We start from the raw sequence: 17,367 nt of genomic DNA, 5'->3' as shown, positions 1-17,367 counted from the left end.
CCTGTACTGATCCTGAGTAACATCCTGTATTATAATCCAGAGCTGCACTCACTATTCTGCTGGTGCAGTCACTGTGTACATACATTACATTACTTATCCTGTACTGATCCTGAGTTACATCCTGTATTATACTCCAGAGCTGCATTCACTATTCTGCTGGTGGAGTCACTGTGTAAATATATTACTTATCCTGTACTGATCCTGAGTTACATCCTGTATTATACTCCAGAGCTGCACTCACTATTCTGCTGGTGGAGTCACTGTGTACATACATTACATTACTTATCCTGTACTGATCCTGAGTTACATCCTGTATTATACTCCAGAGCTGCACTCACTATTCTGCTGGTGCAGTCACTGTGTACATACATTACATTACTTATCCTGTACTGATCCTGAGTTACATCCTGTATTATACTCCAGAGCTGCACTCACTATTCTGCTGGTGCAGTCACTGTGTACATACATTACATTACTTATCCTGTACTGATCCTGAGTTATATCCTGTATTATACTCCAGAGCTGCACTCACTATTCTGCTGGTGGAGTCACTGTGTACATACATTACATTACTTATCCTGTACTGATCCTGAGTTACATCCTGTATTATACTCCAGAGCTGCACTCACTATTCTGCTGGTGGAGTCACTGTGTACATACATTACATTACTTATCCTGTACTGATCCTGAGTTACATCCTGTATTATACTTCAGAACTGCACTCACTATTCTGCTGGTGGAGTCACTGTGTAAATATATTACTTATCCTGTACTGATCCTGAGTTACATCCTGTATTATACTCCAGAGCTGCACTCACTATTCTGCTGGTGGAGTCACTGTGTACATACATTACATTACTTATCCTGTACTGATCCTGAGTTACATCCTGTATTATGCTCCAGAGCTGCACTCACTATTCTGCTGGTGGAGTCACTGTGTACATACATTACATTACTTATCCTGTACTGATCCTGAGTTACATCCTGTATTATACTCCAGAGCTGCACTCACTATTCTGCTGGTGCAGTCACTGTGTACATACATTACATTACTTATCCTGTACTGATCCTGAGTAACATCCTGTATTATAATCCAGAGCTGCACTCACTATTCTGCTGGTGCAGTCACTGTGTACATACATTACATTACTTATCTTGTACTGATCCTGAGTTACATCCTGTATTATACTCTAGAGCGGCACTCACTATTCTCCTGCTGGAGTCGCTGTGTACATACATTACATTACTTATCCTGTACTGATCCTGAGTAACATCCTGTATTATAATCCAGAGCTGCACTCACTATTCTGCTGGTGCAGTCACTGTGTACATACATTACATTACTTATCCTGTACTGATCCTGAGTTACATCCTGTATTATACTCCAGAGCTGCATTCACTATTCTGCTGGTGGAGTCACTGTGTAAATATATTACTTATCCTGTACTGATCCTGAGTTACATCCTGTATTATACTCCAGAGCTGCACTCACTATTCTGCTGGTGGAGTCACTGTGTACATACATTACATTACTTATCCTGTACTGATCCTGAGTTACATCCTGTATTATGCTCCAGAGCTGCACTCACTATTCTGCTGGTGGAGTCACTGTGTACATACATTACATTACTTATCCTGTACTGATCCTGAGTTACATCCTGTATTATACTCCAGAGCTGCACTCACTATTCTGCTGGTGCAGTCACTGTGTACATACATTACATTACTTATCCTGTACTGATCCTGAGTAACATCCTGTATTATAATCCAGAGCTGCATTCACTATTCTGCTGGTGCAGTCACTGTGTACATACATTACATTACTTATCTTGTACTGATCCTGAGTTACATCCTGTATTATACTCTAGAGCGGCACTCACTATTCTCCTGCTGGAGTCGCTGTGTACATACATTACATTACTTATCCTGTACTGATCCTGAGTAACATCCTGTATTATAATCCAGAGCTGCACTCACTATTCTGCTGGTGCAGTCACTGTGTACATACATTACATTACTTATCCTGTACTGATCCTGAGTTACATCCTGTATTATACTCCAGAGCTGCATTCACTATTCTGCTGGTGGAGTCACTGTGTAAATATATTACTTATCCTGTACTGATCCTGAGTTACATCCTGTATTATACTCCAGAGCTGCACTCACTATTCTGCTGGTGGAGTCACTGTGTACATACATTACATTACTTATCCTGTACTGATCCTGAGTTACATCCTGTATTATACTCCAGAGCTGCACTCACTATTCTGCTGGTGCAGTCACTGTGTACATACATTACATTACTTATCCTGTACTGATCCTGAGTTACATCCTGTATTATACTCCAGAGCTGCACTCACTATTCTGCTGGTGCAGTCACTGTGTACATACATTACATTACTTATCCTGTACTGATCCTGAGTTATATCCTGTATTATACTCCAGAGCTGCACTCACTATTCTGCTGGTGGAGTCACTGTGTACATACATTACATTACTTATCCTGTACTGATCCTGAGTTACATCCTGTATTATACTCCAGAGCTGCACTCACTATTCTGCTGGTGGAGTCACTGTGTACATACATTACATTACTTATCCTGTACTGATCCTGAGTTACATCCTGTATTATACTCCAGAACTGCACTCACTATTCTGCTGGTGCAGTCACTGTGTAAATATATTACTTATCCTGTACTGATCCTGAGTTACATCCTGTATTATACTCCAGAGCTGCACTCACTATTCTGCTGGTGGAGTCACTGTGTACATACATTACATTACTTATCCTGTACTGATCCTGAGTTACATCCTGTATTATGCTCCAGAGCTGCACTCACTATTCTGCTGGTGGAGTCACTGTGTACATACATTACATTACTTATCCTGTACTGATCCTGAGTTACATCCTGTATTATACTCCAGAGCTGCACTCACTATTCTGCTGGTGCAGTCACTGTGTACATACATTACATTACTTATCCTGTATTGATCCTGAGTTACATCCTGTATTATACTCTAGAGCGGCACTCACTATTCTCCTGCTGGAGTCGCTGTGTACATACATTACATTACTTATCCTGTACTGATCCTGAGTTACATCCTGTATTATACTCCAGAGCTGCACTCACTGTTCTATTCTGCTGGAGTCGCTGTGTACATACATTACATTACTTATCCTGTACTGATCCTGAGTTACATCCTGTATTATACTCCAGAGCTGCACTCACTGTTCTATTCTGCTGGAGTCGCTGTGTACACATCCTTATAGTTTACTTATAGTGGTACCTTTCTGGAGTATAAACACACCTAGATCTGTTTTCAGATGGAAAGTTCTTCTTGCCCACTCTAGCTACACGCCAGGTGGCCAGAGCACAATGGGGGAAACTTCATAAATTCTGGTGATGTAGAATGCTTTCTGTGAATTAGTTTTCTTGTCTCACATTTAGCCTCACTTGTCTTTTTTTCCATGGCAGGTGCACGGGAAGAAGAAAATTACTGGTGATGTTTATCTGTGTAAAATGTGTTGACACCACAAGATCAAAATCAACACCCTAAGACCACACTATTTAATGACTGGAAGATACGACAGAGATAAATATATAGATAAGAAGGAAAGAGAAACAAGTGGATCGTGAGAAATATGTCTGTATACAGCATTTACAGTGTAATAATATGTAAATAGACGCAAGCTTCTTATGAAAATGACCTTACCCATACTATTCCATAATTATAGGGAGCAGTATTATAGTAGTCATATTATTATACATAGAGAACAGTATTATAGTAGTTGTATTCTTGTACATAGGGGGCAGTATTATAGTAGCTATATTCTTGTACATTGGGGCAGTATTATAGTAGTTATAATCTGGTACATATGGAGCAGTATTATAGTAGTTATATTCTTGTACATAGGAGGCAGTATTATAGTAGTTATATTCTTGTACATAGGGGGCAGTATTATATTAGTTATATTCTTGTACATAGGGAGCAGTATTATAGTAGTCATATTATTATACATAGATTACAGTATTATAGTAGTTATATTCTTGTACATAGGGGGCAGAATTATATTAGTTATATTCTTGTACATAGCGTGCGGGTAGTATTATAGTAGTTATATTCTTGTATATAGTGGGCAGTATTATAGTAGTTATATTCTTGTACATAGAGGCAGTATTATAGTAGTTATATTCCTGTACATAGGGGCAGTATTATAGTAGTTATATTCTTGTACATAGGGGCAGTATTATAGTAGTTATATTCTTGTACATAGGAGCAGTATTATAGTAGTTATATTCTTGTACATAGGGGTGTAGTATCAGCTTCTCTGCCCCCTGACAGGCAGAGACGCCGTCCCCCTTACCGCCGCGCTCCTGGCCCGGCGTCTTCCGGCCCTCCTGCTGTTGCCGGTGCGCGCAGCTTCCCGGGCACTGTGCTAAGGGCGCACGCTCCCTCCCTCTTAAAGGGGCCGCGCGCGCCGTCCTAAGGAGTCCCCGGCCAATGGCCGGAGGACTTCTCATATAAAAGGCACCTCCTCCAAAATGAAGGTGCCCGTGCAAGGTTGTAGCTCTGTGTTCTAACTCTGCTTCAGCCTTCAGGTCCAGCTGCTAGTCTGACTACCAGTCCAGTGCGCCAGCCTTACTTCCAGTCCAGTCCGCCAGCCTGACTATCAGTCCTGTCCGCCAGCCTGACTACCAGTCCAGTCCGCCAGCCTGACTACCTGTCTCTGCCAGCCAAGTGCACTCTCCAGCCCGACGGTCTGCCTACGGTCCAAACCCGCCAGTCTGTCTATGGGCCAGGCTTGCCTGCCTACCCGGAGAACGTACCAGTAACCTGCCGTGCCTACCAGCCAGCCTACCTCGAGGCTCCTGCCAGTACATAGTGGTGTCTGCCAGTCCGTCTACCCGGATCACCCGTCAGCCTGCCTGCCGTCCTCATCTGCTGTACCGGTCAGTCCCTGCCCTCTGACCCGTGGGAGTCACCTGCTCTCATACAAGGACTGGCCCAGAGTAGCACCTGGTCCCTCTGCTCGGTCCTTCCCTGGTTCACGGAGTCGATTGAGCCTCCGTACGACCTTGGTCGGTCCGAGTTGATACCTAGTTACGCCCCTCTGGTCCCTCCTTGCACCGCAGCACAGAGGTTCCACCACCCGGATCCGTAACAAGGGGCAGTATTATAGTAGTTATATTCTTGTACATACGGGACAGTATTATAGTAGTTATATTCTTGTATATAGGGGGCAGTGCTATAGTAGTTATATTCTTTTACATAGGGGCTGTATTATAGTAGTTATATTTCTTTATATAGGGGGCAGTATTTCAGTAGTTATATTCCTGTACATAGGAGCAGTATTATAGTAGTTATATTCTTGTACATAGGGGCAGTATTATAGTAGTTATATTCTTGTACATAGGAGCAGTATTATAGTAGTTATAGTCTTGTACATGGGGGGCAGTATTATAGTAGTTATTTTCTTGTACATAGGGGCAATATTATAATATGGTGTGGTAATGCCCTAAACTAAAAGGATATAGATATAATAATAGTGGCATATGAGTAGGAGGACCACTAACCATGACATGAGCTGAGCTCCAGTGAGCTGAGTGTATAAGGTTCAGTGGTTATGTGTTTGCAGCTTCTGTGTTTCCTGCTGATATCTTATTTTTGGTTCCTCTTTCCCCCGTACAGTCTTATGTACGGCCAGAGATGTTATGCTAGCTTTGAGTTTTACGGTAAGTCTTCTGTTAGCTTCCCTGTCCCGCTGCTTGCTTTGTGACTAAGCTTCAGGTCTGTGTATATTTATTATGGTGGAGCATCTTCTGTACATGGATTTGTCAGTCTTTGTTCTCTCTATTGCAGTAAGCAATTGCATTTGCCTTTAGAAATAAGTGGATAAAGTTGGATCTGCCAGTAGAATAATGTTTATGGGCCTCATGCCAATGAAGGTTCAAGCATGGGAGAATTTACAGGACAATATAAGTTATGATGTACAGTACAGACCAAAAGTTTGGACACACCTTCTCATTTAAAGATTTTTCTGTATTTCCATGACTATGAAAATTGTACATTCACACTGAAGGCATCAAAACTATCAATTAACACATATGGAATTATATACTTAACAAAAAAGTGTGAAACAACTGAAAATATGTCTTATATTCTAGGTTCTTCAAAGTAGCCACCTTTTGCTTTCATGACTGCTTTGCAAACTCTTGGCATTCTCTTGATGAGCTTCAAGAAGTAGTCACCGGAAATGGTCTTCCAACAATCTTGAAGGAGTTCCCAGAGATGCTTAGCACTTGCTGGCCCTTTTGCCTTCACTCTGTGGTCCAGCTCACCACAAACCATCTCGATTGGGTTCAGGTCTGGTGACTGTGGAGGCCAGGTCATCTGGCGCAGCACCCCATCACTCTCCTTCTTGGTCAAATAGCCCTTACATAGCCTGGAGGTGTGTTTGGGGTCATTGTCCTGTTGAAAAATAAATGATGGTCCAACTAAACGCAAACCGGATGGAATAGCATGCCGCTGCAAGATGCTGTGGTAGCCATGCTGGTTCAGTATGCCTTCAATTTTGAATAAATCCCCAACAGTGTCACCTGCAAAGCACCCCCACACCATCACACCTCCTCCTCCATGCTTCACGGTGGGAACCAGGCATGTAGAGTCCATCCATTCACCTTTTCTGCGTCGCACAAAGACACGGTGGTTGGAACCAAAGATCTCAAATTTGGACTCATCAGACCAAAGCACAGATTTCCACTGGTCTAATGTCCATTCCTTGTGTTCTTTAGCCCAAACAAGTCTCTTCTGCTTGTTGCCTGTCCTTAGCAGTGGTTTCCTACCAGCTATTTTACAATGAAGGCCTGCTGCACAAAGTCTCCTCTTAACAGTTGTTGTAGAGATGTGTCTGCTGCTAGAACTCTGTGTGGTATTGACCTGGTCTCTAATCTGAGCTGCTGTTAACCTGCGATTTTTGAGGCTGGTGACTCGGATAAACTTATCCTCAGAAGCAGAGGTGACTCTTGGTCTTCCTTTCCTGGGGCGGTCCTCATGTGAGCCAGTTTCTTTGTAGCGCTTGATGGTTTTTTGCAACTGCACTTGGGGACACTTTCAAAGTTTGCCCAATTTTTCGGACTGACTGACCTCATTTCTTAAAGTAATGATGGCCACTTGTTTTTCTTTACTTAGCTGCTTTTTTCTTGTCATAATACAAATTCTAACAGTCTATTCAGTAGGACTATCAGCCGTGTATCCACCTGACTTCTGCACAACAGAACTGATGTTCCTAATCCCATTTATAAGGCAAGAAATCCCACTTATTAAACCTGACAGGGCACACCTGTGAAGTGAAAACCATTTCCGGTGACTACCTCTTGAAGCTCATCAAGAGAATGCCAAGAGTGTGCAAAGCAGTCATCAAAGCAAAAGGTGGCTACTTTGAAGAACCTAGAATATAAGACATATTTTCCGTTGTTTCACACTTTTTTGTTAAGTATATAATTCCACATGTGTTAATTCATAGTTTTGATGCCTTCAGTGTGAATGTACAACTTTCAAAGTCATGAAACTACAGAAAAATCTTTAAATGAGAAGGTTTGTCCAAACTTTTGGTCTGTACTGTATGCATGCAGACTGTGCAGTTGAGCTACTTTAGGGGAAGCTCTACCATAGCCTCGCAGTCTGTAAAACTCTGTATGTATGTACTCTAGCTTCATGGATTTATTGTTTGTTTAAAAAAAAATTATACATTTATAGATATATACAGTGGCATGTAAAAGTTTGGGCACCCCTGGTCAAAATTACTGTTATTGTAAACAGTTAAACAGGTTAAAAATGAAATGATCTCTAAAAGGGCTAAAGTTAAAGATGACACATTTCCTTTATATTTTAGGCAAAAAAAAAACACATTTTCATCTTTTACATTTTAAAAATTACAAAAATAAAAATGGGCCGATGTTAAAGTTTGGGCACCCTGCATGGTTAGTACCTAGTAGCACCCCCTTTTGAAAATATCACAGCTTGTAAACACTTTTTGTAGCCAGACAAGGGTCTTTCAATTCTTGTTTGGGGGATTTTCATCCATTCTTCCTTGGAAAATTCTTCCAGCTCTGTGAGATTCCTGAGTCGTCTTGCATGCACTGCTATTTTGAGGTCTTGCCACAGATTTTCAATGATGTTCAGATCAGTGGACTGTGAGGGCCATTATAAAACTTTCAGCTTGCGCTTTTTGAGGTAGTTTATTGTGGATTTTGACATGTGTTTAGGATCATTATCCATTTGTAGAAGTCATCCTCTTTTCAACTTCAGCTTTTTTACAGATGGTGTTATGTTTGCATCAAGAAATTGTTGAAATTTCAATGAATTCATTCTTCCCTCTACCTGTGAAATGTTCCCCGTGCCATTGGCTGCAACACAGCCCCAAAGCATGATTGATCTACCCCCATGCTTAATGGTTGGTGAGATTTTCCTGAAATTCTATGCCCTTTTTTCTCCACACATACCTTTGATCATTGTGGCCAAAGAGTTCTATTTTAACCTCATCGGGCCACATGACCAAAATTCATCAGGCTTGTTTAGACGTTCTTTTGCATTGTTACGGATCCGGGTGGTGGAACCTCTGTGGTGTGATACAAGGAGGGACCAGAGGGGCGTAACTAAGTGCCTACCCGGACAGACCCTGGCCTCACAGCGGCTTAGTGGAACCAAGGAGGGACCGTGAAGGTGAACCAGGCCCCACTCAGTGACCGACCTTGTGTGAGAGCAGGCGACTCCCACGGGACTGATGGCCGAGGCCGACAGGCACAGCAGCTGAGCACGGCTGGTAGACAGGCAGGTGATGTGGGTAGACAAGCAGGCGGGCACGGCCGATGAGCAGGCAGGCGGGCACGGCTGATAGACAGGCAGGCGGGCACAGCTAATAGACAGGCAGGCGGGCACTGGAACCTGAGGACTGAGGAGAGTGTTAGCACACAAACAACAATCTTGCACAGGCACCTCCATATTGGAGGAGGTACCTTATATTAGGGCAGTCCTCTGGCCATTGGCCAGGGACTCTTTAGGACAGCGCGCGCAGCCCCTTTAAGAGGGAGGGAGCGTACAGTGGCGGGGGAACTGCACGCGATGCGCGCACCCCAGGCAGACGCAGCAGGGGAGCTGGAGGACGCCGGAAGGGACCGCGGCAGTGAGGGGATCGGTGTTTCTGCCTGGCAGGAGGCAGAGACGCCGATGCTACATGCATACTTCTGACACTGAATTTTGTGGTGAGGACACAGGAGAGGTTTTCCTCTGATGACTCTTCCATGAAGGCCATATTTGTGCAGGTGTCTCTGAATAGTAGAACAATGTACTAGAAATCCAGAGTCTGCTAAATCTTTCTGAAGGTCTTTGGCAGTCAAGCGGGGGTTCTGATTTGCCTCTCTAGCAATCCTACAAGCAGCTCTTACTGAAATTTTGCTTGGTCTTCCAGACCTGATCTTGACCTCCACTGTTTCCGTTTACTGCTATTTCTTAATTACATTTCGAGCTGAGGAAACTGGAAAATGCTTTGCTATCTTCTTATAGCCTTCTCCTGCTTTGTGGGCCTCCACCATTTTCATTTTCAGAGTGCTAGGCAGCTGCTTAGAAGAACCCATGGTTGCTGTTTTTTGCCACAAGGTTAGAGGAGGCTGGGTTTTTATAAAGCTGGGTCATTTTTCTTTTTGGAATTTTTAAAATGAAAATTTCCTTTTTTTGCCTAAAATACGAAGGAAATGCGTCATTTTTAACTTTAGCCCTTTTATAGATCCTTTCATCTTCAACTTGCTTAACTGTTTACAATAACAGTAATTTTGATCTTTTACATGCCACTGTATATATATATATATATATATATATATATATATATATATATATATATATATATATATATATATATATATACATATATATATATATATATATATATATATATATATATTGTAAGGCAGCGCTAGTCATCATACTGGGGGATACTCGCTGCACCGGGTAAATTAAGCACACGTGCAAAGTCCTTCCGGTATTTTCTCAATACAGCAGTTTATTATGTTATCATAAACCGCTGTTCACACACATAATGTCCATCTTAGTTTGTCACCGACATGTTTACACACTTAACATCCGGGAGTCTCTCAAATAGCAGACAGGCCCAATTGGCCCAAGTTACAGCCTTCAGCAAGGTAATACTATAGCAATGTCCATAACACAGTCCATGTAACAAAGTGTATTACCTTTGCCGGGTTTAGTTGCTGCAGTCCCTTTAATCCGCCACCACTGTGGCTTTGTGGCTTCCCAGGTAGGGGTCTCTAGCCATCGTCCCGTCTAAGGCTACTGGAATGTTTCACTCACACACATCCAGTCTGTGCCTTTCCGGACTCTTCACCAAGCCGCTGCCTTCCAAGGCCACTGGCATCCACTCACAGGATCCAGTCTCAGCCTTTCAGGCTGCCAGGCTTCACTCAGCCTCACTAGGCAGAACGGTGTCCCACACACATGGGGAACAGGCCTCATGTCTCTCACACCGAACACACCTGTCTCCAATTACCAGGGTTTATATATCCTGTGCACACATACACCCATACTGACAGGACCTTGCTGATGTCACAGTCATGTGATCAGTCAGCTGTGTGTATAGGTCCTGTGTGCTGTCCCAGTTATGTGTACAGACCTTTACTGTGCATACAGGACCTGTGTGATGTCACAGTCATGTGACCAGTCAGTTAAAGGGGAAGGTACATGGTCAGGTAAAACACATCCTGGACCATTTACAGTAATGCTAGCAAGCTGCTGCATTACAATATATATATATATATATATATATATATATATATATATATATATATATATATATATTTATTTTAGGCTAAGTGCCCACGATGCAGAAATGCTGCATATTTTTTTTGCATCTCCCTGGCAGGAAAAACGCATTTTTAGCATCACTTGGAAAAGTGCTTGACAACTTGGTCAGACTATCAGACTATATACATACATGCAACTGGCATGGATTTATATAGTGTGACCAAGTAATAGTTAAAAAAAAAGAATAAAAATGGTAAAAAATAAAGATTATACTTACCTTCCGATGGCCCCCGGTATTTTCTCCACTCCGTCTGGTCTGTTGTATGGGTCGGGGTGGTGTGAAAGGACCTGCGATGACGTCATTGAGTCATGTGACAGGTCACACGACCACCGACGTCAGCGGTCGCGTGACCTGTCACATGACTAAATTACGTCATGGCTGGTCCTCACACCACTGCGACCCATACAATAGACCGGACGCATCGCTGAGGAGACCGGGGGCCATCAGAAGGTAAGTATAATCTTTATTTTTTATTTTAAATTCTTTTTTTAACAGGTTCTGTGGTACCCGGGTCTGGAGGAGAGTCTCCTCTTCTCCAAACCCGGGTACCATCCGCATATTGAACCGTATGATATCCGCATGGGCACATGTGCTCACATGGATAATATGCAGTTCAATGCAAGTAAATGGCGGCAATTACGCTGCGTGTCCGCAAAATTAATGGACGTGCTGCGTATTTTTCTGCAATGATAATCCACAGCGGAAATTTCCGCAGCATGTGCACAGCACATGCGGATTGTCATTGGGGACCACGGGGCACGTATTACCAAGCGTTTTTTAAGCGTTTTTGCTGCGGATATTCCGCGGCAAAAACGCTTGAAAAACACATAGTGGGCACGCAGCCTTATAGAAACCATCAACAAGCAGGCTAGTTACATTTTTTATTGTAGCTCTCTTAATTGTATTGTGTCCACATCTCTAACGATCCAGTTTATTACCTGGGTGCTTTGTATAAACATAGAACTACACTGAGGGTCCGTCCAATATGACTGCCGTTCTGTAATCATTTTACTGACATTTTCACAGGGGGATCACAGTAAATGACGTGCACTGAGCAATCTGTTGTAGGTCTATACCAGATCGCTCAGTGCGCTTTGGCTGCCATTGTTCTCGACAGCCAAATCCTGTTTACACAGGATGATGCGCCAAAGAAAATGATTATCTTTTAAGCAGCGCAAAACATAATTTCACCTGTCGAATGAGCGGTTTGCTCATTCATTGGGTGATCTGCAGCCTGTTCGCACTGCAAGATTATTGCGAACAGAGAGTTTTTAAGATCTTTCTGCATAAATGCAGTTTAAAGCCCTCTATATACATTAGACCAGTGTTTCCTAAACTCCAGTCCTTCTGGCCTCCAACAGATCAGGATTTTCTCAGTATTGCACAGGTAATGGAATTATCATCAAGGCATCAGTCACTGTCAGGGGCGTACATAGAAGTCATGAGGCCCCATAGCAGAAGCTCTAATTGGCCCCCCCCCCCCCCTACAAAAAATAAATATTTGTGTGTCACAGAAGAGCAGCTCTCATAACTTTCCAGCCTTTACATAGTAATTTACCTCCTTCTGAAGTCGTAGATTCCTCCTTCATTGCCCCCATAAAGTATGATGCCAACAAAAGTGCCCCCCAAACAGTATGATACCCCTATGGTGCATTCCTCCACATTAGCCTCCACATGCACAGTATAATGACCCTATTGTACCCCACATCAACTCCCACGGCAAAGTATGGTGACCCTAACACAGTATAATCCCCCAACTGTGAACCCCACAGAGCCCTCCATACACTCTCATGGCCCCCACACAGCCCTCCAAACAGTATAATGGCCCCCACACAGCCCTCAAAATATTATAATGGCCCCACATAGCCTTCCATATAGTATCATGCACCACCAATAATCTTCCATATAGTATAATGCGCCCCCATAATCCTCCATATAGTATAATGCTCCCCCCATAAACCTCCATATAGTATAATGCGCCCCCCATAATCCTCCATATAGTATAATGAACTTCCCATGGTCCTCCATAGAATATAATGCACTCCCCATAGTCCTCCATACAGTATATTACACACCCCATAGGGTAAAATGCAGCCCCCATATAGTATAATGCACTCCACAGTCCTGCAGTATTATGGGCACCACGTACTCACTGATTTTAAAATACCGTATATTTTAAATAAGCCGACTCGAGTATAAGCCGAGGCCCCTAATTTTACCACATAAAAATGGGAAAACCTATTGACTTGAGTATAAGCCTAGGGTGGGAAATGCAGCAGCTACTGGTAAATTTCCCCATCCTCGTATGTGTGGCCCCCTCAATCCCACAATCCCTGGTATGTGTGGCCCCCACAATCCCTGGTATGTGTAGCCTCCTCAATCCCCCAATCCTGGTATGTGTGGCCTCCTCAATCCCCCAATCCTGGCATGTGTGGCTTCCTCAATCCAAGTATCCTGGCATGTGTGGCCCCCTCATCCCCCAATCACTGCACACAAAACAATAAACACTTATACTCACCTTCCTTCCTCACCTCTGCTCCATCGCTGAGTCCTGTCTGCAGCAGCTCATGTCGGCATCTGAGCTGCGCGCGCTCTCAGAAGCCGAGGTGAGCTGCTGCCGGCACATTCACTCCTCTCGCGTGAATATGCATTCTCTTTAGCGGCGGCCACTGACAGCAGGAGCCGGGGCTCAGCGCTCCTCCGTGGTCGCTACTAAATAGAATGAATATTCCGTCTTCTCCACGCCCATGGGAGTGGAGAAGAGGGAATATTCATGTCCCTTTAGCAGCGGGCACACGTGATAGCTGCAGCAGCGGCTACTGTGTGTGCTCCGCTCCTCCACTGCCGCAACCGCCTACTCACCTATCCTCCTCGTTCCCACGCTGCTCGGGGCCCTCCCGGCTCACGGGCCCCCTCCGGCCACGGGCCCCATAGCAGTGGCGTGGTCTGCCGCCATTGGCGGTACGCCACTGGTCACTGTGCAAAAAAACATGATTTGTTGGGGGCCGTGAGGACTGGAGTTTGGGAAACGTTGCATTAGACTAATGTTGGCTCAATACGCTGATATCGATGGCATCAGCCGACGGTCTGTCATGTATGAGAACTCCAGACAATTGATTGTCGGGGAGAATATCGAACTGGCATGTCCAATTTCAGACTATCAACCAGCAACCACCTCGGCCCGCTCTTCAAAACACAGGAGCGCTCATTCGGGCAAGTGCTCCTGTGTTTTGGAGATCCGGCCGAGATGGTTGCTGGTCAAATCATTGTTCGGCCGACAGCCATCTAATGTGTATGGCGGCCTCAAGAAAGAAACGGGTTCCCTTGTATGTTCTTTAGATACTGTAGTCTAGTGGTAATGTGATTAAAGCAGGATATTAAGTAGGTTACGCTCCCATTCGACCCCTAGTGGTGTGGCCATACATAGTGATGGGCTAATTCTAAGAGAAGGTCATGCAGCAATTGTCCATCGCGGTGGTCGGAGTTTCGGCAATGTGCTGCCAGCCTTTACATGTGGTATCACCCTAAGGCTGCAGGAAACCATTATACACTTAAATCGTCAAACAGAAAAAAGTATATAAGATCAGCTTGTTGATGGTTTCCACAATCAATGTATGATTTTCTGCTCTGCAAAGGGAAAAAAAAGACTAAAAACCAAGTAAAAGAAGCAGAAAAGAAAAAATTATCAACTCTAAGCTAACATTACTGAGACGTGGAGCTTCAGTTTAAGCCGATGACATTAGGTCATATGTGTCGTAAACCGCTTTTGTCCACAGTATTTGTAGAACATTTCCCTCATGAAAAAAAGATGTTAAAAGGTCTGTGTCTTGTTATAGCTCATATCTGTGTTCGTAAAGAGCGGTGGCAAGCAATATGATGGCCATTGTGGCTCCCACAGGTGAGGCTTCTGGGTGTATGCTTATTTGTGTTGTGATACTGTCTCACTGCCTGACTTGTTGGGGGTTTTCAAAAAGGACCCTGGATAAGCTGCGTGACACTCCCTATGGTTGGTGTAATGGTAGCCATGGATGTTCAGGACCCTGGATAAGCTGGGTAACACTCCCTATGGTTGGTGTAATGGTAGCCATGGATGTTCAGGACCCTGGATAAGCTGGGTAACACTCCCTATGGTTGGTGTAATGGTAGCCATGGATGTTCAGGACCCTGGATAAGCTGGGTGACACTCCCTATGGTTGTTGTAAGGGTAGCCAAGGATGTTGAGGACTGTGAATAAGTTGGTTGCCACTCTCTGTGGTAGCTCTATTGGTAGCCATGACTTCTTAGGACTCTGATTAAGCTGGGTGACATTCCCTATTTGTCCCAGGATCAGCTATATGACTAGTAAGTAGTGCCATATTTTACACGAATATCATTGTGTTTGGGGACGTGGCCCTTTAAGGAGTAGCGTTCTCCTTCTCTCGGTCTCTTCTGCTCTCTGGGGTTTGTCTTTCAACCACCAGTTCTGCATTTTTAGAAGGAAGCTCATTTTATGTAAATTCAGCTCTTGAAAAGTGAAGTGACTTGTAACATCCATCATTCACAGCCGGTGGGAGAAGTCACATAACCTGCGTCGTCCTGTAATGTCACCTCCATCCCTTCTAGGAAACGCTGCTTCCTGTCTGGAAAGCATGAAGATGAGCCACTAGTGACCTGGAGAAAACTCAGGACGTCTCTGGTGCTGTCACCCCTTCCCTGCACCCGTATTACCTCTGACCGACAACGGTGCCATCAGCATGGGCTGCATAAAGTCTAAAGCAGGATCCAATGTGCAAGTCAAAACATGGGACCCCGCACCCAGGACCGAACCCGGGCATTATGTGAAAGACCCCACATCCCCCAATGGGGCGGTGAGTATATAATATTGTATGCTCCATAGTATATTATCACACTGTACACGCTGTAGCTAGATATACATTATTACCCCGTATACAGTATAACTAGATATATCGGATATTATTACCCCGTACTCAGTATAACTAGATATATTGTATATTATTACACCGTATAGAGTATAACTAGATATATCGTATATTATTTCCCCGTATTCAGTATAACTAGATGTACAGTATATTATTACCCCGTATACAGTATAACTAGATATATCGTATATTATTACCCTGTATTCAGAATAACTAGATATGTAGTATATTATTACATTGTATACAGTATAACTAGATATATAGTATATCATTACCCCATATACAGTATAACGAGATATGTTTATATTATTACACCGTATACGCTATAACTAGATATATGGTATATTATTACATCGTATACAATATAACAAGATATATGGTATATTATTACCCCGTATACAGTATAACGAGATATATCGTATATTATTACCCCGTATTCAGCATAACTATATATATGGTATATTATTACCCCATATACAGTATAACTAGACACATAGTATATCATTACACCGTATACGCTATAACTAGATATATGGTATATTATTACACCGTATACGCTATAACTAGATATATGGTATATTATTACATCATATACAGTATAACTAGATATATGGTATATTATTACTCCGTATACAGTATAACTAGATATATTGTATATTACCCGTATTCAGCATAACTAGATATATGGTATATTATTACCCCGTATACAGTATAACTAGACACATAGTATATTATTACACCATATACGCTATAACTAGATATATTATTACACAGTATACAGTATAACTAGATATATGGTATATTATTACATCGTATACAGTATAACTAGATATATAGTATATTATTACCCCGTATACAGTATAACTAGATATGTCGTATATTATTACCCCGTATTCAGTATAACTAGATATATGGTATATTATTACCCCGTATACAGTATAACTAGACACATAATATATTATTACACCATATACGCTATAACTAGATATATGGTATATTATTACACCGTATACAGTATAACTATATATATGGTATATTATTACACCGTATACAGTATAACTAGATATATGGTATATTATTACATTGCATACAGTATAACTAGATATATGGTATATTTTTACCCCGTATACAGTATAACTAGATATGTCATATATTATTACCCCGTATTCAGTATAACTAGATATATGTTATATTATTACCCCGTATACAGTATAACTAGACACATAGTATATTATTACACCGTATACGCTATAACTAGATATATTGTGTATTATTACATCATATACAGTATAACTAGATATATGGTATATTATTACCCCATATACAGTATAACTAGATATATGGTATATTATTACCCCGTATTCAGTATAACTAGATATGTAGTACATTATTACCTTGTATACAGTATTACTAGATATATGGTATATTATTACCCCATATACACTGTAACTAGATATATAGTATATTATTACCCCGTATTCAGTATAACTAGATATATGGTATATTATTGCCCCTTATACAGTATAACTAGATATATGGTATATTATTACCCCCTATACATTATAACTAGAT

General features: G+C 42.4%; 1 protein-coding gene across 1 annotated transcript in view; it reads left to right on the top strand.

Annotated features, from left to right (window-relative positions):
- The first annotated feature begins 5,594 nt into the window (after positions 1-5,594).
- The window catches only part of HCK (HCK proto-oncogene, Src family tyrosine kinase), a 56,680-nt gene continuing 44,907 nt past the window's right edge, over positions 5,595-17,367 (top strand). The window contains exons 1-2 of the mRNA XM_073682802.1: positions 5,595-5,735; positions 15,479-15,723. Coding sequence (XP_073538903.1) covers positions 15,610-15,723 — 114 coding nt within the window. The 5' untranslated portion in view covers positions 5,595-5,735; positions 15,479-15,609. The remainder of the gene's footprint in view (positions 5,736-15,478; positions 15,724-17,367) is intronic.

This window comes from Phyllobates terribilis, unplaced genomic scaffold (assembly GCF_046119375.1).
Source record: "Phyllobates terribilis strain yellow unplaced genomic scaffold, ASM4611937v1 Scaffold_5__5_contigs__length_657084704, whole genome shotgun sequence".
Taxonomy (NCBI): Eukaryota; Metazoa; Chordata; class Amphibia; order Anura; family Dendrobatidae; genus Phyllobates; species Phyllobates terribilis.
This window is presented reverse-complemented; position numbering and strand designations above follow the sequence as displayed.